The 21,464-nt window shown below is 42.9% G+C and overlaps 1 protein-coding gene across 1 annotated transcript in view; it reads left to right on the top strand.

The window, feature by feature from the left end:
* The window catches only part of LOXL2 (lysyl oxidase like 2), a 32,325-nt gene that overhangs the window by 7,424 nt on the left and 3,437 nt on the right, over positions 1-21,464 (top strand). The window contains exons 2-12 of the mRNA XM_072149088.1: positions 9,123-9,485; positions 10,412-10,587; positions 15,051-15,262; positions 15,394-15,616; positions 16,291-16,474; positions 16,565-16,716; positions 16,978-17,145; positions 17,233-17,398; positions 17,486-17,729; positions 20,797-20,912; positions 21,127-21,263. Of these exons, the coding sequence (XP_072005189.1) occupies positions 9,149-9,485; positions 10,412-10,587; positions 15,051-15,262; positions 15,394-15,616; positions 16,291-16,474; positions 16,565-16,716; positions 16,978-17,145; positions 17,233-17,398; positions 17,486-17,729; positions 20,797-20,912; positions 21,127-21,263 (2,115 nt within the window). The 5' untranslated portion in view covers positions 9,123-9,148. The remainder of the gene's footprint in view (positions 1-9,122; positions 9,486-10,411; positions 10,588-15,050; positions 15,263-15,393; positions 15,617-16,290; positions 16,475-16,564; positions 16,717-16,977; positions 17,146-17,232; positions 17,399-17,485; positions 17,730-20,796; positions 20,913-21,126; positions 21,264-21,464) is intronic.

The following is a 21,464-nucleotide window of genomic DNA, read 5'->3' as shown; positions in this document are numbered from 1 at the left end:
TTAGGGACTTTGAGCCCCCCCAGGCACCAGAACTGGGTTCAACTGCTACATCTATACCACTATGTACGATTTTCTAATACCGGTATATAATGCAATTATTTACGTCATAATTTATTAATAAAAATACAGGAGCTTTGGTCATTAAAGATTTCGGGGAAATTTAAAGGGTCAGAAATTTTTCAACAAAATAAATTGTAGAAGTGACCACAGAAATACTCGTAGGTACTTTGAATATTTCCTATGAGAGTAAAGTGTTTCTTTCTTTACCTGCTTTGAATTTTATCTTCCTTCTTAATCTTTTTACTCTGAACTCTCTCTCTCGTTAGCAACAAGACAGACAGAAGCTTACTGTGTTTGTCTGTGTTTGGGTTTCCTCCGGTTTCCTCCCACACTCCAAAACATATTGTTAAGTTGTTTAGATTGTGAGCACCATGGGGACAGGGACAAATTTGAAATGCTTTGTACAGCGCTGTGTGCGCTATATAAATAAAGAATTATTACTATTATTATTATTACTGAGGAGTGGTATAACATATAAACTCTATAGAGAAGGGAAGGGAAGCTGTAAGTTACAGCAGCTAGGTCTCCAACTCAATTAAAACTGCAAAACTGTAGATAGAAGCTTAAATGACATCCAGATCAAGGATTGTAAACTAAGCACCCTGACATACTGGTGTGTGTCCCCTCTGGCAGGATCTGCCCTTCTTTTAGCTTCTTATGCCCTTGTTTTTCAATAAAAGGCTTTTAAAATTCTGCAAATGAGCCTGAGAGGCTCCAGGCTCCTTAGGAGTTAATGGAGCCTGGAGTCCCTCAGGCTCATTTGCATTATTTTCAAAGCCCTAGGGCATAAGAAGCTAAAAGCACAGCAGATCCTGCCAGAGGGGGCACACACCAGTATGTCAGTGTGCTTAGTTTACAATCCTTGATCTGGTGATAGATGTCCTTTAATGTATGTAGAGAGGAGGTGAGGCCATGAGTTACAGCAGATAGGTATCCAACTCAATGAAAACTGAAAAATTATAATTACAATTAGAAGCTTCATTTATGTAGAGGAGAGGCAGGGGCCATGAGTTACAGCAGCTAGGTCTCCAGCTCCAACACAAAGACAACTGCATAATTTCAGATGTTACATGTTAATGTATGGAGAAGGAAGGGGCAGTGAGTTACAGTGACAATGACAATGAGTGAAGTTTCAGCGATAAGAGCTGTTAGAAGATGAAGATGACAAGTCAGATAATGTCCAGCTTCCCACATAGCACTGCTAGCCACAACATAACCCTAAGCACAAGCCATAGATCCTGAGTGCCTGTTACAATAACAAGGTGGGAATGGCATGTTCCAATCTTCTTAATGTACAGTCAGGGGCGTAACTTGAGGGGGTGCAGAGGATGCGGTTGCAACCGGGCCCAAGAGGCTTTGGATGGCCCATAAGGTCTCACTTTCCCATATGAGAAGACTGGTAGTATGAACCATACATTATAGTGAGGGGGACCTGGCACAGACTTTGCACTGGGGCCCATCAGCGTCAAGTAACGCCACTGTGTACAGTAGATTATTTAATATTAGTGCCATGAGGAGGTACAGTAAAGGCCATTGTTAATCTTGCGGTATTAAAGATGATCTTATTTCCTGGAGTTCCCCCTTTGCTCACCACCGTTCGTCATCTTCCCTCTGGACCCATCTCCACTCCACAGACATAACTGGAGGGTGACATCACTGGAATATGAGGTTTTGTAGGAGAAGGCCTCTAGGCTCCGTCAGACCATTCCCTGGAAACTGGATACGTATTTGAGGAACAGTAAACTTGCAGTGACAGCAGGAATTTCTATATAGATGAGGGTAGGGTAACAATGCCGAGGAGCAGGGTATACAGTGTAGAAGGGTGAGACTGGCTTAGCATGAAATCATATAGTCATGGTTGGCCACTGTATATAAGGGGTGCTATGGGACCAGTTTATAGTTATTATTTAATGTATACAAGCACCATACTTCAGCAGTGTATGTTACATGTTGTACATGCTCACATTCTGTGGGACCTGTGATATTGGGCAGAACTTGCTGGATTCCTCTAATACTTTTTATTAGGGGTAATATTGCTCACATAGGACAAGCAGACACAGGCTCATGGGTTTATACAGCAATGTATCCGTGTGGTTGGGCCTGGGGCAGATATCCAGGAATTTGTGATCAGAGGCTTATAAAGTCTACACTTACAGATGGCCCATCACACTGCCTGTCACTGCTCACAATGACTCCGACCCTGGACACTGAGCAGATCTGCATGCACCAAGGTTACAACATGGATCCCTATAGATTGTATTTACATACATACGACTTGATGGCACTTATGCATTTGGAATCAGTTGCGGTTGTTTCTTCAGTTGATGGACCATATGGAAGAGGTGCCCTAAATGGCTTAAAATTAGAACTCATTATTTTAGCTACCGTAATATTTATTTCTATTGATGTATATAATTTCATTTGAGGTATTTTTGTCCCAAAACTCCAACAGAAGGCTTGAAACATGGCCCTACATAGGCATGTCAAGGCAGGCATTTCTGAGGCTTGCCCCCATGTTGAAGTTGGTATCTTTCTGCCCTGACCCTATGTTGAGATTTTTCAGTCTCGACTAGAGATGAGCGAGCACTAAAATGCTCGGGTGCTCGTTATTCGAGACAAACTTTTCCAGATGCTCGAGTGCTCGTCTCGAATAACGAGCCCCATTGAAGTCAATGGGAGACTCGAGCATTTTTCAAAGGGACCATGGTTCGGGAATAAAATGTGTTATTTAATTGAAAAAGAATGTCTTCTGATAAGTTATCAGATGTATGCAAACATCTGCAATCTATTCTTCACTGTTCCGCGCGTATATTATCTCCCGACAAGTTAGCAGGTGTGAAGAAGAGTGAAGAATAGAATAAAAACAGTGAACACAGGATCATTTAAGTGAAAAACACAGTGAAGAATAGATTGCAGATGTTCGGCACATCTGCTTACTTGTCGGGAGAGGAGATACGCTGTCCCGGGATCCGCTCCTCTTCTTCCACTGAAGTCTCCCCGATGTCTCCCTGCTGCCCGATGTCTCCCTGGTGCCCGATGTCTGCCTGCTGCCCGATGTCTCCCTGGTGCCCGATGTCGCCCTGCTGCGCGCGATGTCTCCCTGCTGCGCGCGATGTCTCCCTGCTGCGCGCGATGTCTCCCTGCTGCGCCCGATGTCTCCCTGCTGCGCGCGATGTCTCCCTGCTGCGCCCGATGTCTCCCTGCTGCGCCCGATGTGTCTCTGCTGCGCCCGATGTGTCTCTGCTGCGCCAGATGTGTCTCTGCTGCGCCAGATGTCTCCCTGCTGTGCGATGTCTCCCTGCTGCCGTTCCGCGTGTATCTTCCGACAAGTAAGCAGATGTGCCGAACATCTGTAATCTATTCTTCACTGTGTTCTTCACTTAAATGATCCTGTGTTCACTGTGTTCACTGTTTTTAGTCTATTCTTCATTGTTCTTCACTGTGTTTGTTTAATTAAATGCTCGATCTCGAGCAGGGGAAATACTCGTCCGAGCAACGAGCCGTTTCGAGTACCTTAATACTCGAACGAGCATCAAGCTCGGACGAGTATACTCGCTCATCTCTAGTCTCGACTCCATGTTAAAGCCGTTGTTTTCGAGTAGCAAAGGTGGTTACCCTAAGCATTTGTTATCTATGAGCTTCCATGTTACATATGTACAGCACAATATCCTTTTTAGCAGGAACCTTCGACACTGAATACTATCCTCTTTTAGCATCCATTCAATGAATGGCTCCCTATGAATACTTGAGACCAAACATAAATGTGAACAGAACAGTTCTAGTTTCTCCAGTTTGACTGAAGATGGCCATGGTCTTGGAGTAACAAGGTCAAATCTGGAAGAATTTGGTTTCAGTTTGATTTGATGTGAATAGTGCTACTTGAATATCAAAGGGTGAAAATATTTTTGCCTCAATGGCTGAAATATGAGTACGCCTTTAGTGTTGGACAAGAACACTTGTCCGCTTATCAGGCTGTCATTTCACATTGTCAGACGGCTCCAATGAAAAGATCCGAGAAGTGACGTCTTGGGTTGCTATATTGGGAGAATCACTTTTTATGTACTCGGCAACTTTATGCATCCTGATTCCTCTTTAAATCTGAAAAATCCCTCCATTAGAGACGAACCAATTACCAACCACTGTCCCTGTGTGATCCCCCTTTGTATGATGAATTCTGCATGTTACCAAGACATTGTGGTCTAGGAAAACAGTGATGTCAGTCTTTCCATGGATGCTGGGAGAGTAGACCTAAGAACAAATATATACTGTATATATACCGGTATATATATCTAATGAGAATAACACACAGATCCAGGAACAGTGGGGTTCACACATGTGATAAAGACATTTCCTCATCGGAAGTCTTCCACAGTCTCCTGCTATGCCTCACTGAGAAGGTCACGGCTGTCATCTGGAAGTTGAGCTCCTGTTACATATGTTTGTCACATGAGCTAAAATTGTAAAACTACTACATTATCTTTACTACAGGATATATCTAGGAAAAGTGCAAATCATTAATAGACTTCATTATCTTTGTATCTGTTTCCATACCCCTGCATGACCTTTTCCTTGAATGTGGTGAGATCCATCCACCAATTCCTATTGCATACCTAGTAATAGAAATCTAACCTGATCAACGGAGCGTCCATATGGGATCAAAAAGTAGCAGAAGGATGTAATTAGGAGATTAGGACCAGAAGTGACCAGGTTGGTGAAGGGAGATGTTGTACAACATGGTGACCCGTTCCTTGTCCATATTGCTGGTTTATGGAAGTCTGAACATTTCCACAAAGCCCACTCATATGTGAGGGCCTGGCGCTCCACCCATGCATTAAGTAGTCTACCATATCTCATGGACTAAGTATAGGTTTGTATCTTAAATCCATTTCATACTATATGACTAGATGAGGTTCCAGAAACCCGACTTGTGATATTCATCTAATTGCAAAGATGCCTTTTCTTTGGGTAGATTGTCGGTATAAGAAATCCCTTTCACCAAGACAACAATGGAGCTACCGCCATTTCTCTTGTCACCCCGCTAATACCAGATACAAATCAATTCTTACGATGGAAAGTCCCTGTCACCATTCAGTGGTTATGAATGACAGTCGGCTTCCTGCGTAGACAGCTGTTTCGGCCATGTTTGTTATACTGTCTACATTCAGACAGAATATACACGAAGGCCATTCGCAGACACGTGAGGAGCAGCTGCGGATAGTTACATAGTCTGCCCAATTGTATACGCTCAGGATTAGATTTCCGTGCATGGTACATATCATTATATCTCCATGTTCGAGACACCGGCTTTTTTTTTTTACGTGACGACAAATGACATGCCTAAGTGGTTTTACAGCGAGAGGGCGGTTGTGCTGAAGGTGCTCCGTAAATATTTCCAAATGACAATAAAATCTGAGTACAGTATGTGCAGAGTCAGTGCACGTCTCTCCCAGGCATGGAAAATCTGTAACATCCCAGACAGTCTCACCTTTACTGTATGTGCAAAATACAATGACGTAATGGGTATATCACAGCTGTGCATCCAGCCAGAAGATACTGAGATCAGGAAACTGCATAAATACCAATTCCCTTATCATGGTTTTAATATCATAGAAAAAATGTATACTTCCTATCCCTTAAGTGAATTACTTTATGCAGTTTTTGGTGGAGATTCTGTTTCTAACTCTGTATAAAAGTCGCTAACCATCTGCATTTGTAATGGATTTCAACAACCCTACTCACAGGCATCGCAACATTATCATGGAGATTTACCACAGAAATAAATGAGATTGCACATATTTTGGAAAGAAACCCCAAAGATTGGCTCCAGTGAATTACAGTGGGGTTCATCTGATGCATACGCACACCAAATCCATAGCAGGAATGTAAATGGAATGATGCACATGGTGTGGAACTTTTCACATTAATAGTCCTTTGGTTAAAATCTACAATAAAATTGCACATAACATATAGGGACGGTCCAACGAAGATGAAGTCCGGTGCGATTCACCAACATCGTGCGCCCAATATACTGCATCTGTTGCTTCCCCGCTGAGGTCCTCCGGAGTTCACCTTCTTCTTCCTGGTGTATGTGAGTGCAGGTCTTGCAATTTTCAATGTTAAATCCCGCGCATTGTCTGAATCCGTTGGATCGTCTGACGGCCCGCCCCTCGATTTGTGTCGTGTGAAAGCTGGCACCGTGTGCCAAAAACCCAAAATCGACGAAAAACCCGACAGATTTTGAAGTGGGTAACCGCGTCAAATCCAAAAATGTGGTAATTTACCCACTGGATTCTGCCATGGAAATACATGTCAGATATGTGATTGCCCACTGCTAGCCAATAATTGCCTGTCACCAGGGGTCAGAAGCAGACTCCCCATTAACCGAAAACCATTGGCCCCAGTTTATAGAAAATCAAAACCTGTTGCCACTTGGGCTAAAGTCTGCACAACAACACTAGCCTGGAAAACTTCTTCCCGCCAAATTACCTCAGGAGGCATCTAAATAGATGCCTATGATCCCATAAGGAACCCTCCTGAAGGTCCGGGTTCCAAACATTTGGTAACTGTGTGTATAGTTATATGGTCTATTATCCCATGTGTGGTGGCCAGTACACAAGAACATTGGGTTCCCATTGACTAATATGGTTGCCCTATTACATCTTAGCGTTGAAGTACTGCCCTGTATATAAAAATACTAGAGTCTTCATAAAGAGTAATTAAAGTTATTAGAAGGCTATATAAGGAAAATGTAATTTGGGAGTTTAATTGACTGGTTTCTACAGGAATTTTATGAGGCGTGAGTGACAGCCAGCTATAGGATTTCATAGTCTAACAAGAAGACTTATTGTTCTAAGGAAGCCAGGGGTGCGGAACAAGGGCCCTCCCGTCCCCCTCACCCATAAAACATCATAATTTATTTCTGACAAGGCATTGAAATGGTTGCCTATATAATAATGGTCCCAGTAGGACAGGCTGTGTATCTTAGCTGGGGTTATGTATGTTGAGCCATGTCTCTATAACAATGAGTCTACTGAATTTACCAGCTCAGCAAATATACAGCACATCAGGGGTATCCCCCTTGATCCTTCTGATGTCATTTTCGGCATGACTTCACTATGGAAAAATTCAGACTCAGGAACCCCCCCTCCTACTCGGAGCTCCAGACAGGAGGGGGGCAGCTTCTGTAAGGCTGCCGGGTAAGGGGAGACTACAGGAAGACTTTGTTTTACAAGAGGATATGAACTTCCACCTACTCGTAATGATCATGCTACCAGGACATTAACACATTCATAGCCCAGCATAGCATGCCGATGTATTGCCAGACTAACATGGAGCCCAGGTCTTATTAGTGATGATAATTTATATGGACATATTTCCCCTGACACAAGTTTTAGGCCCAGTCTGTCAGACTCTGGTGTGAGCTCCCTGAGAACGTGCTCCACATTTTTCTATGGGTTTTAACTTGTACTTGTTTGCACAAACTAAAATGAAGTTTGCATTTGGATTGGGGTAGACATTCCAGTAGAATAATAGAGATTACGCTTTCGATAATGTACAACATCCTACAGTTCACATTACATAAGAGGTCAAGGAACTTTGCTTTAGGGCCCATTCACAAGGGGTAGTACTAAGCGTCACCATTTCCATGCTGTGCCGTATGTAGAGGGTTACCGTCATACATACCACATCCAATGGAGTATCTTTGTATAATGACGTAAGGAGAACGCATGGTCCTCTGCGACATTCATGCATAGAACTAAGCTATTTTCAACAGTTCCATAGACTTTACATGGTGTGCATGTTCAGCCATGACGACAAATGGGGTTATCCAGTTTTTTGTAGTGGCCAATCCTTAGAAATAGTCATAAATATTAGATCTGTGGGGGTCCGATCTCAGGAACTACCATCAATCAGCTGTTTTGCACAGATTAGATAAGTGCGCAGTACCCACAACAGCCAGCACTAAAAGTATGGCATAATGTGCACAGTATAGATGATGCAGCACAACTACCACTACACAGCTGTCAGCGGTCCCAAAATATGGATCCCCGTACTTTTAATACTAATGGCTGAGACTAATGGGTATTCAATCAGGGTCATTTATCTTATTTTTGTGCATTTTTCGATTATTTGTGCAAAACTTTGTGACTTTTTTTTACCCATTCTGCAGAGTTCACCACAGCCTTTTTTTCAGTCCGTATTTTTCGGACTATAAGGCGCACAAAAAAATGATTTTTTGTGCGCCTTATATATGAACTGTACTTAAAGACAACAGCTGCCTTTAACTGTGCACAGGTCTGCCACCTGCTGGTCATTTATCCTTATAATCAGGTGCGCCTTATAATACGGTGCGCCTTATACATGAACCTAGATGTTTTAGCAAGTATTTATTGATGGTGCGCCTTATAATCCGGTGCGCCTTATAGTCCAAAAAATACGGTAATGTATCTTTTAAAATCCAGATGTGGATGGTGCAGCCTCCTGATAAATCCCCCGGCCCGGCAGCGCAGTGTCGGGGCACTTCTACGCCAGGTCTGAGCTGTGAATCTCATAGCTCAAATGGTTATACTATTGTGTGGTCCATTACTTTATGAACTTAACATAGAATAAACATGGCATTCCTTATCACCCCCTTCTTACTCGAAATGTGAGATGTTATATTCTGACTCATCGCAAAAACATTAAAAGTAGAACTCCCCTTTAAAAGTGCATGAAGTATACATAAATGTTGGGTCTAAGGTTTCCTTTAATAGAACAGCGCCATCTAGTGATGAATATCTTAAAATGAAGCCTCTAATTGCTCGTCTTATGGACTAGAGGTCAAGGGGGCAGCTGCTCTCTGGACCTAATACATACATATAGTTATACGTGAGCACAATAGGTATCGACTGGCATAGTGGGCACAACTAGGGGCTTGCATCCGGGCTTAGGAGACTGATGTTATTCCAGTACTATACTAGAAATGATGGGGGCTTGGTATGGATTTCAAATTAGGTAAGTCTGAGGTAGTGATCTAAGTACGTGTCCTGGTCTCATACATCTGTTTCTGTCTTTCATTGCAGGTGAGGCGTTTCTTTGGTCATAAACCATGTTGGTGGCTCACATATTCCTGTTATTCCTCGCTTTGTCTGTACCCACAATGGGGCAGTATGAACACTGGCAGTATTATCCAGAATATCACCAGCCACAGGCTCCTGAGCCACTGCCCACACAGCCACCCAAGCCAACAGCAAAAATCCATGTGCGGCTAGCTGGAGAGAAACGCAAGCACAACGAAGGAAGGGTGGAAGTTTTCTATAACGGAGAATGGGGCACAGTCTGCGATGACGATTTTTCTTTGTATGCTGCCCACATCGCCTGTCGAGACCTGGGCTACATGGAGGCAGTTTCATGGGCACCTAGCTCTAAGTATGGCAAAGGGGAAGGTAAGACCTACACTAGTCATGAGCATACCCAAACCACAAAGTTTGGGTTTGTACCAAACTTTGCGCTTTTAGGCCCCCCCCCAGAAGTGAACATGAACTGGCACCGAAATTTTTGACTAACCAACACCCCATAATCTTCATGCTCAATATTTTTATAGAGCTAAGTTGGGACAATGTGGGTAGTATGCACAGTACAAGCACAATACTAACTTTTCAGACCTCCTTCGTCCAGTGTGTGTACACGAGCAGTCACTTCTGTTGGGCATTATGTGACTTCTAGCTTTACTTTTTAACTGTCCTCTTATTTGACGTCTGCTGGGTGGAGACTCATCGCTCCCCCTCTCCTCCCCATTGACTACTACTGTATGTAATCTCAAGTTTCAGTTAGCTTCTATCCATCACGCTAGCAAAACTAAATTCTGCCAAAATTACCAATAGCAAGCTTAGTAATGAAGTCGAAGGGAATATGATAAGACCGAAAATAAGTCAAGAAAGAGTCATTTATCTCTAATAAGATATTTTACAACGTTTTTTTGTGTTCACTTTTGATTGATATAAAGTTTTTTGAACAGTAAGTGACCATTTAAATTTTGATGTTTTCTAATATCCAATCAGTGATTAGTTTAACCAATAATCCGGTTATCTGGTGTTATCACAAAATAATAAGTTGTCACATAATTGGAAATACACTGCATGCTTTTGGAACCTGGTATAGAAATTGACTTGGCAACTGGTCCAAATATGCAGGGACTTACCTGAATTTCAAGAAATGATCCAGGCCAATGTAGTTTCTCCAATGTTATTTTTTTTTTAAATAGAGCAGGATTTATAAATTATGTACTACCCAGCCAAGAGTAGGTGTCCTCATAGTAGGATTGTTATTATTACCCATAATGCGATATGACCATGCTGATTGTTTCCAAAAGGACGAATCTGGATGGACAATGTGCACTGTAACGGGAGGGAGAAGAGCCTTGCTGAGTGCACCCACAATGGGTGGGGAGTGACGGACTGTAAGCACAGCGAGGATGTGGGAGTTCAATGTAGCGATCGGAGGATTCCTGGATTCAAAAGTGACAATGCCTTGGTGGAGAGGCTGGAGGTGAGGATTAGACTTTTTAAATTATAGATAGAATTTGTATATAGTCCATGTTTTGTAAGATGAAAGCATGGCCTCTGGTGAAAAGCGGGACCCAACTAAGGTTGCCCTTTCCACTCCTACTTGAACTTGTCCCAAGGGTCACCCTGTCTTCCTTCTCAGGAATGATTGTAGAGTCCATCAGTTCCAGATGGTGCCATGTAATGATGTGAACCATTAGGAAAACACCCCCTGTTTTCTTCATATGCTTTTGATTTAGAGGATAGTTGAGTCTTTGGTGGTCCCGCTGGACAGAAGGGACTGGTAGCACTGGACAGAGCTGCCTATGGCATTAATCACTCGCCATGTCAAGTTTTCCATTAGTCATGATGTCCTTCGTACACCCAGTGTAGACCTCATACTCTATTTGTCTTTCAAAGAATCTAATTTGGGAGAATTCTGACATTGTACAGTACTTCTTCCATATATCAGTGCTTTTCCCTTCTTATATACAATTATTACACATGTCTTATATACCACCCTGTATAAACATACATCTAATATATGTATACAATCCCTCTACGTATTACAAAATTCTGCATTATTTTAGTTTCCTCTAATCGGATCCTTACCATAAGAAGTGGGAGCAGACGGCCGCTGCGCTGCGTGGGTTAGTGTTTGCGCACAGTAATCACACCTAGTGTACAGTACACATTTCCTAGCTCACACGCTCTCTGTATACACAGTGCTGTACTGTGCCGCTTACATATGTCCTGCTGAGATAGTCACACATTGTATCAGGAAATTGCACATATAACAGTATGCCTAGATAATAAAGGGATCCCATATGTTACTAAACGTTCCATGTGGGATTTTAGACCTTCCCAGTGAATAACTTTTTAGGTTGAGATTTTCTTCCTAGGACTCTGTTCACATCTCGTTTAGTCACAAAGGAGGATTCCTAACTTATACTTACATTGGACGACTACTGCAGACATGTATGAGCATACAGTGAGATATATCTGTCATAGGTCATTAAGGAGTCCATTAAGTGGATGATGACCTTGTGTAGTCTACTATGATGTTCCATCTTATGGTTTAGTAAAGCCAAGTATACTGACTGACGAAGGCCGAATGGGTACTTTTATAGTCTAAATTTAGTTTAAGGTCACCTTCAGCATGAATGCTCAAACACGCTGGACGTGTTCACAAAACGAGATGTGAACCAGACCTTAAAGGAAATCTCCCAGCAAAATCCAGCGTGAAAAACCAGAGACACTTACTTATGTATCCAGACACCGTGACCCTCGTAACACCCCTAGGAGCTCTTCTGGCTCATTAGCATAATGTTAAAAGCTGATTTGAGGAGGCCATGGATAACAAATATAAGATGACATAAGATGCCTGGCTCTATGAGTACGGTAAGTGCCACTGGTTTATCAGGATGGATTCTGGTGATAGGTTGCAAACTTAAAGGAAATGTATTAGCAACAACCTAGGACTAAGTTATGTATTTGACCTATGTAGTGGCTGTTCCCGGGGTCAATCCCAGGTTGGGCTAAGCCCTGATCCCCTATGGGGTTCTCCCTTATTGAACTTATCATGATTTCATTGTGACTTTACTCAGGGTCTAAACCACAACCCCACAGGACCTTCATTCTGTGATTACATGTTATATACTGTCATTCTCTAATAACATCCCCTAATACTCCAGTCACATATACTGGAAGTGTAGGAATAACTCCGGCACTAAACTTTATACACTCAGTAGCAACAAAAGGGATGGCCTTTAGTTCATTTGGCAGTTAATGTGACACAATATATATGTTACATTCAGTGACATATATCCTGTTATTGTCATTGAAGTTCAGAGTTGGTACAAGGCCTAGCTGTCCACTATCTAATTGTATGACTCAAAACTAAACCTTCTTTGACTCTGTCGCTTGGCACTCAATAGGATGTATCTAACACTATGGGGGTCATTTACTAAGGGCCCGATTCGCGTTTTCCCGACGTGTTACCCGAATATTTCCGATTTGCGCCGATTGTACCTGAATTGCCCCGGGTTTTTGGCGCACGCGATCGGAATTTGGCGCATCGGCGCCGGTATGCACGCGACGGAAATCGGGGGGCGTGGCCGAACGAAAACCCGACGTATTCGGAAAAACCGCCGCATTTAAAAAAAAATTTGTGTCGCTAAAATTTCACTCACCTTCATCTTGGATAGGCCGGTGTATTTCGAGGCATTCCAGCGGACTTCAGCGCAGCAGCGCCACCTGGTGGACGTCAGAGGAACTGCTTTGATGAATCCCGGCCGGACCCGAATCCAGTGCAGAGAACGCGCCGCTGGATCGCGAACGGACCGGGTAAGTAAATGTGCCCCTATATCTAACACTATAAAATGTTTTGGGGAGATTTATCAGAAGTTTCTTAGAGCTGAGTTCTAGTTGCCTAAGGAAACCAATCAGAGCTCAGCTTTCATTTTCCCACAGCTGTTTATAAAATGAATGCTGAACTCTGATTGGTATTCATGGGCAACTAGAACAGTTTTACCTCAGACACTTCTGTTTTTAAAGCACCAGTTTCTCTTGAGTACATTTGTATTCCCAACAATAGTTTTACATACCAATAAAAGTGATGTTTTTCAGTTTTCTGTAAAAAATGGTTTATGAATCCCTGCGATGACAAGAGTCCGCTTGTCTTTGTTAAAAATGTAATAAAATATGTCATAGCCAAATGACATCCACTTAACATCCTAAAATTATATCTACCAGTATCCACAGATTCTCTTTAAAAGTTAGACGTCTAGAAGACGTGATTCCTTTAATCAGTTTTCCCATGATGTGAGGGGTTTGCCTTAGGTGTGCCCCACCACTCGAGGCTCTGCCCTGTTTACTCTCTGCCCAGGCTGCGCTGCTCCCTGTCTGGACCTGGTCTCGGTGCTGAGGGTGCTCGGTCTGGTGTCGTGTGAAGCGTCTGGGTCACGGGTTCAGTGTCTCTTCTGCATGAAGAAGCTGTGTTTGCCGAATGCGTGGTCACAGCTAAAAGAAGGCTAGCCAGGGTATATATAGCGGGCAATCTGCGCCCTGTGTGTACACAGAGTGTGTGACAGTATATTTAGGCCGTTCTGCAGATTCAGAGCCATTTATTCATCAGACATGTTTTCAGAGCAGATAAGCCCTTGTTTACCCATCTCCAGTTTGTTTTCCATGCAAAACCATCTGGTGCGGTTTCTCTGTATATTCTGAAGAAAATACATTTGACCCGTTATGGAAAGTCAGGAGGCAACGGGAATGTCATTCCTGACCTTCAACTTCTACTACGAAATCCATGACCATTACAAATTACAAATATCTGGTTAAATTTTGCCATTTATCTGCATTAGATAATTGTGCATACACCCATTGTGCCTCAACATGGGTGTAGGAACTATAGAAGTAGCATAACAAGGGGGCACAGCCTTTGTTGGACCTTTACTATAAGCAATTTGGGTCTTCAAAATGGAGGCAAAATGGATTGCCTTTGTTATAAAGTATGGTGGTAGAAATAAACTTGATATTGACTCCCTTTTACTATTTACATACTATTCCCCCAGTCCTGTCACAAAACCAAGAAATGTGATGACATTGAGTTGTGGATGTATAGCATGATACGTCACTATACCACCTGAATATTGTACATAACCTAGGGGTCTTGTTAAGCCCCAGCAGATGGGGACTGATCATGACTGGTGCTATTGTAACATTACCCTATCAGGGCCTGACCGGTCCTAGTTCTAATCCAGTTTTTGGAGGGCTGGCTAGCTGGAGTCAGATTGGTTCTGCTGCTTGGGCAGCAAGATGGAAGACACTCTGGTATCAGCACACAGAGACACAGACTAAGATAGCATTGACTGACTGTCCAAAGACACTGACAGAAAAGGGTAAGCTTAAAAACCCAGAAGAGTCCAGATGGTAGACAAGCTTATGTCTCTTTCTGCATTAATACAAACTATTTATATACCTATTTAGACTTTCTTCCTAAATTTTGTCGTTATAAATAGCCTATTTTTATAATGAAAAGAGATATCTATAAAATACAATACATCTGTGTCTCTTCTGTTCCTGTGGGGTTAAATACACATCTGGTAGACAACCCCAATAGGCCTTCATTCTGCTGCGGTCACGTAGCGTGGAGTACTAGCTGTGACTCACTGCGGGTGTGCTGGACAAGCTATAAGAGAGCACTATTATCCCTCACACTTTCCTAGACTGCTGAGCTTACACTCTTTCCACTTCACATCTGGACACCCTCTGATTATTTTAGGTCTTCCAAAATTTAATTGTTCAAAGTGGACTGTCCCTTCAAATAGAAAAATTATGCATTTCTTATTATTTTGTGTATCATTTATACTTGATCAGGTTCATTCATTGCAGTCTGCTGAGAGAATAATTTACAGGACAGCTTTATATTTATGGTCTTTGAATTAAATATTCCTTTCATGGTAGGAGCTACATATCCAGGTTGAAGATGTGCGGATACGCCCGATCCTAGCCACCTACCGGAAACGTGTCCCTGTGACTGAGGGTTATGTAGAAGTCAAGGTAGATAAGACTTGGAAGCAGGTGTGTGACACCCACTGGACCCAAAAGAACAGCAGAGTAATATGTGGCATGTTCGGCTTCCCAGGAGAGAGGAAATACAACCAGAAGGTGTACAAGTAAGTGGCTATCCTTACCTAAGAACTAGGACATGTAAATGGAAGGAAGTGATTTCTGATCTCCTGACTAAGAAGAACCTACAAACTCCCATTAGTAGGTGGTTGATGTTTCTTCCCTCCACTTTCTCCAGAATGTTCGCGACTCGTAAGAAGCACACCTACTGGCAATTTTCAGCCAACTGCTCTGGAAATGAGGCCCACTTCTCTTCCTGCAACTTGGGTGGGGTACTCCCCACTAATATCACCACAGACCAGATCTGCTCAGATGGAGCTCCCGCAGTTGTAAGCTGTACTCCTGGAAGAGCCTTCGCCCCCAGTCCTGCAAGCGGATTCCGCAAAGCTTTCCGTCAAGAGGTAAGACTAAGGTTCTGTGAATGATACCACCGTCACCTAAGGACTGTGTCATCTCGTACAGGTTGTTTCTTTTGGGTTATCACTCTAGGAACCCTAGATGTTATCCACGAGTCACTTTGTGTGGTTGTATTTAAATATACATTTTAATTTTTCATAACTTTTCCTGTCAGCAGCTTTGACATTGCAGACACCAGACAGAGTTAGATTTTTTACAGGCCTCCTCGTACTAACTATGTCTCCAGCTTTTTAGCTTCTTCAATGTAGTTGGAGTCCTCACACAGCTTTGTTCTTTGCTGTTAACTCTATGCTGCCTCACAGACCCTCCCATCAGATTCAAATAACAGTTGTTCCATGTTTCTCATTGGATACTCTCAAAGGAAGGGGAGGGGCTGTAGAGCAGCACAATGCAGGGAGCTCAGAGCATATCAGTGTGAGGAAGTTGGGTACCTGTAAAAAAAAATACAATTTTGGAATATAAATCTACTTTCCCTGCTGTCCCTAGCAAACACACAGGTAACAACTCTTCAGAGCTGATCAACACCTCTGATGCATACCCTTTAAGTTGAAAAGCAAGTGGCATTGTGGAACATCTTTACCGTATTTGAAAGCAGGGTTTTTATTATGGCTTTATGATGAATGACTCAACTAAGTGGCATTTTTATTGCATTTTATAGCAGCCTCTAGTACGTCTGAGAGGTGGAGCCAATATTGGAGAAGGACGAGTTGAGGTCCTAAAGAATAACGAGTGGGGGACGATTTGTGACGATCGGTGGAACTTGGTATCTGCTAGTGTCGTCTGCAGGGAACTTGGGTTTGGAAGCGCCAAAGAAGCCTTGGTCGGAGCACAGTTGGGGCAAGGTAATGTTAGATGATAAGTATCGATAGGAGTCCCTGATGTGTAATACAAGGATGACATGGTGACGCAAGATGTTGTTGGTATCTACTTAGGAATGGGCCACATCCATATGAGCGAGATCGAGTGCAGCGGCTTTGAAAAGTCCATTATAGACTGCAAATTCAACACCCACTCCACTGGCTGCAACCACGAGGAGGACGCTGCAGTGAAGTGTAATGTACCTGCCATGGGATTTCAAAACCAGGTAAGATCCATATGAAATGGTTGTCCACAGCACGGCATTAGTGATGTCACTTCTTGGATATGTCCCCATTGTTGTCTTGAACAAGAGATGAACAGTGCACTGTACAAAGTAACAACCCATTGGTGTACATGTTGATTTATATATTGGCCAAGTAGCCTTCTCAAATACTATTCCCCCCCCTCAAAAAAATCTAGATATATAATGAACATGGAAATGAAAATAGTATTTTCCTATATCATCCAAGATTATGTTTCTACACAGATCCGTCTTAATGGAGGCCGTAACCCCTACGAGGGCCGAGTTGAGGTGCTGATGGAACGAAATGGCACACTTAAATGGGGCACGGTGTGTAGTGATGGATGGGGCACCATGGAGGCAATGATAGTGTGTAGGCAGTTAGGACTGGGCTTTGCCAGCCATGCATTCCAGGTAAGTACTGACTGTGCCACATGGGTATTAATAGGTTGATACCATGGTTAATGTTACACCAGTCACAGCATCTTCTTAACTCTCCAGGAAACATGGTACTGGCAGGGGGACATCACAGCTGACGACGTCATCATGAGTGGTGTCAAATGTTCAGGCACCGAGATGTCTCTGGCACATTGCAGACATGATGGGTTCAACATCAACTGCCCCAAAGGTGGAGGAAGCTTTTCTGCTGGAGTCTCTTGCGCAGAAAGTAGGTATTTCCCTAACTTTACCAATTCTACACCTCACAATATAACTCAAGGCAACCAATTTTAAACCTAAACCTTGTCTTCAATAGCTGCCCCAGATCTTGTCTTAAACGCCCCATTGGTTGAGCAGACCACTTACCTGGAGGACAGGCCCATGTTTATGCTTCAGTGTGCCCATGAAGAGCGCTGCCTCTCCTCCTCAGCAGACCGTGCCAGTTACACCACAGGATACCGCCGCCTCCTGCGCTTCAGCTCACAGATACACAACAATGGACAAGCTGATTTCCGACCTAAGGCTGGACGCCACGCATGGATATGGCACGAATGCCACCGGTAAGTGACTGAGAAGGATGCAGCTCAACTAAAACCATGATTTGTTATTCAAAATCCATGGGGAATCCATAAAGCGCCTAATTATTTTGGGATAATACTTTCTGTTTGAGATATACTAGGGATATAGTAAATGGTGAGTTTTTCAGTGTTTCTGTGGAAAAATGGGCAAGAGTAAGTATCTAAACAACTTTGATGAGGACCAAATTGTGACGACTCGGCGAGTAGATCAGAGAATCTCCAAAACAAAAGGTCTTGTGGTGATCCCTCTGGTTACTTCCTACTGAAAGTGTTCCAAGATGTGACAACCAAGGAATCGGTAACAGGATCATCACCATGACATGTTCAGTATGGAACAACTTAGCCACAGATCAGTCAGATACAATTTGGAGATGCGAAGGAGACCTAGACATTATTAGGCAGGCGGTTTTCATATAATGTGTGACGTATTACACAGAGCTTTTCTCCATTTTTGAGTTCCCTATGGTCCCCATAGCACAATTGGCTGACCTGTGGACATGGCCTGTGTGAACAAAAAATAAGCAGTGCTCCTCAGCAGTAGCTGGAATCTCAACCCTGCCCTTCCTACTTCCCATCCAGTCCCTTTCACCTTGTCCTTGGGTTCGAAGTGCAGAAATGTTCCAGTAAACACATCAGACTACTGAGCCGACCTGTTACAAAAATAAGCTTCATTTCCCTCTTAAAATAAATCCATTCCTACCTGGACGGCTTCCCTTTCCTTCCTGCCCTCATGAGCCTGATACTCTTTCTTGCTGTTATTTACTATTGATCGGAATAAGATTAGTTGATCTAAATGTAGAATTGCCAAGCAGACTAAAGCCAAAATAACTCTTAAATATAGTATGGTGGTGTACCGAGGACCGAGCTGCACTTCAGTACACCCCTCCCCTAATTATACATGCCATAAAGAGCGTCCCAGAGTGGAGTCGAGGAACACAGAATCAGAAGAAAGACCGGCTTGTGTTCCTGGCAGTCGCTCCCAGAACTGGGAGGGAAGGCTACATATCTATGGTTTTGTGTAAGGTAGGGCCTTGGCCCAGGTGGTATGAGGCGAGAGCAGGAATCTGTGTGTTGTGGCTTTGGGCAGAAAAGTCACAGGATCAATAGTCGGAGAGGAAGAAGTAGGGGGGGGGATCAGTCAGGAGAACGTACAGAACGTGATGTCCTGAAAGGTATGGAAAATGCAGGTGTCACTGCCAAGGGGTGTAGAATACCTCTTCTTTATATAAGGGAACTTACCTGACCCCATAAAATAGGGATCAGTACATCAAATATCTGCCAAATCTTATCATATATTGTACAATTCATTAATATTATCTGGATGAACTTGTTCTTTTTCTCGGATGTAAAACCTTTTTTTTTTAAAATATTGCCAGAAGGTGCAACATTTACATTAACCTGGGATCACGTAGGGTGATTGTGGCTCCAGGCAGGAGGAAGTCTTTGTAAGTTTGTGGTGGGTAGTATATTAGGTAATTACCAATATACATCTATTAATTGTTCATCAGCGAGACACTCCAGTCCATAAAATGGCCTCTGGATGGAGGGTCATGTGATCTCTATTTGTCCATGAGCAACTGCCAGGCCCTTATGATAGTATTCATGAATATAAGATTAAGGTCCTGGCAGGGTGATTATTCATGGACACAAAGAGGTCACATGACCCTCCATCAGCGGCCACTTTGTGGTCAGGAACTTCAGTATGAGGAGGTAAAAGAGAGGAGGATTCACTATTCAGAATACATGTACGTATTTTGGTAAATTACGTTAAATCCTGCCCCCCACACATTACAAAAACCATGAGATCTCATATCACAAACCATCTCTATAGTCTTCATATCATATAAGCATCAATCATATTTGGTCTACCCCACTCCCTGCCCTTGGGCGGCCGCTTGTAGACTTCCAGCTCTGCGTGTAATATCTGATTTATGAAGTCTAGTTTTAACTTGCGTTTGTAAAGCACTCTAGGAAAAATGAGTTCACACGTTGCACATGTGTTGAGTTTTGTCGATTGGGACTGTAGATCTCAATAGTCTTACTATCTGTCCAGCACCACAATACTAAGAGGAACCAGAGGGCCAGCAAGGAGTCTTCCTATAACCCTTTTATAGACATGTGTTGGTCTCCCTCAGCATTGAGTGCAATGGTGGTGTTCTTCCATGTGTGATGTGTTAGGACACGTGGCTCAGTTCTTTTTTGAATTTTATGAATTCCTGATGTGTTTGCTACAGATGAAAGTCTTAGACGTCTTGAGTTTTAGTGGAGGTAAACGACTAAATGAAAGTCGGCATCTTGCTTTTTATATCTCATGCGAACACGTCCAAGGTCTCGTGTTTTTGCTTTTCCAGCTCGTTGCTTTCATCCTGTTTCAGGGGCGTCATTCAGGGTTCTGAAAAGGCGTTGACTTACCTAAGAGTAAATCAAGTATAATAAACGTGAACTAAATAAGAGATTAACCAATCTATGAAGTAAGTGGCGAGACTGTCGGTGGTGATAGAAGCTGTGGAGATAGTAGGGAGGCTGTAGGTTGGAGGCTTTTTTGAAGAGATGGGTTTTCAGAATTCTTTTGAAGATTTGGATTGTGTCAGACAAGAATGTGTTGGGGATAATGAGTTCCAGAGAATAGAGGATCCATGGGAGAGATCTTGGAAATGTTTTTGTAAAGAACAGATAATAGGAGAACATAGGAGGAGGCTTCGTGATGATCGGAGATTATGAGAGGTGGATTAACCATTCACATAGATGACAGTGGTTTGGAAGGGAGCAAGTGTTAGAAATGATGAGGACATGCACTTTTATTTTTCATCGGAGATCAGATATAAGAAATGTTTTTGTGGAACATGTGTGGTTAGAAAGAAGAGGCTGAATCCAACGTACGAATATAGAAATGTCTTATCTCCTATATCAAGTATTCCCAGTTCTATCCATGACCCTCCCATGTTACCCCAATGAATTTACCCAATATAAAATTTTCCAGCGCGGATCTTGCATCCTAAACCTTCATTACAACCCACATCGTGTTGAATCTCTACTTTGTTCCTTTCAGACACTTTCACAGCATGGAAGTTTTCACTCACTACGATCTACTGACCCTGAACGGAACCAAGATAGCCGAGGGGCACAAGGCCAGCTTCTGCCTGGAGGACTCGGAGTGTGAAACAGGTATACAAACTCCCTCCAAATCATCACTTGGTTTGCAGATTGATTGCACAAAGTTGTTTCGACAACAATGACGTGGAGTTCTTCAAGCCTCTTTGAAGAGTTTCTTCTATTTTATGGGATCCTTTTCCTTGTCTGATAGCACTAAATGACACATTGCACCCCTGCTCTCTACAGCCACCCAAGTTCATCACTCCCCTCTTTCTCATCCCTTCAGATGTACAGAAGCAATATGTATGTGCAAATTTTGGAGAACAAGGCATCAGCGTTGGCTGCTGGGATGTCTACAGGCATGATATTGACTGCCAGTGGATAGATATCACAGATGTGGCTCCTGGAGACTACTTCTTCCAAGTAAGTACCACAATACATCTCTGCCATATCATCCCATGAAATGTCCCTATACCCCAGCTGTATACAGGCATCCTGACAGTGATGCTGTCGGATAGGTGAAGTGGATGAAGAAGAAAGTTGAGGTTGAGATTATAAAATGTGTAACTTTATTAGATTCTTATTTAAAAATAAATATCAGCGGTGTATCCGATACTACAAGTA

This window comes from Engystomops pustulosus, chromosome 4 (genome assembly GCF_040894005.1).
Source record: "Engystomops pustulosus chromosome 4, aEngPut4.maternal, whole genome shotgun sequence".
Classification (NCBI taxonomy): Eukaryota; Metazoa; Chordata; class Amphibia; order Anura; family Leptodactylidae; genus Engystomops; species Engystomops pustulosus.
The sequence above is the reverse complement of the archived record's forward strand: the minus strand, read 5'-3'. Positions and strand labels throughout refer to the sequence as shown.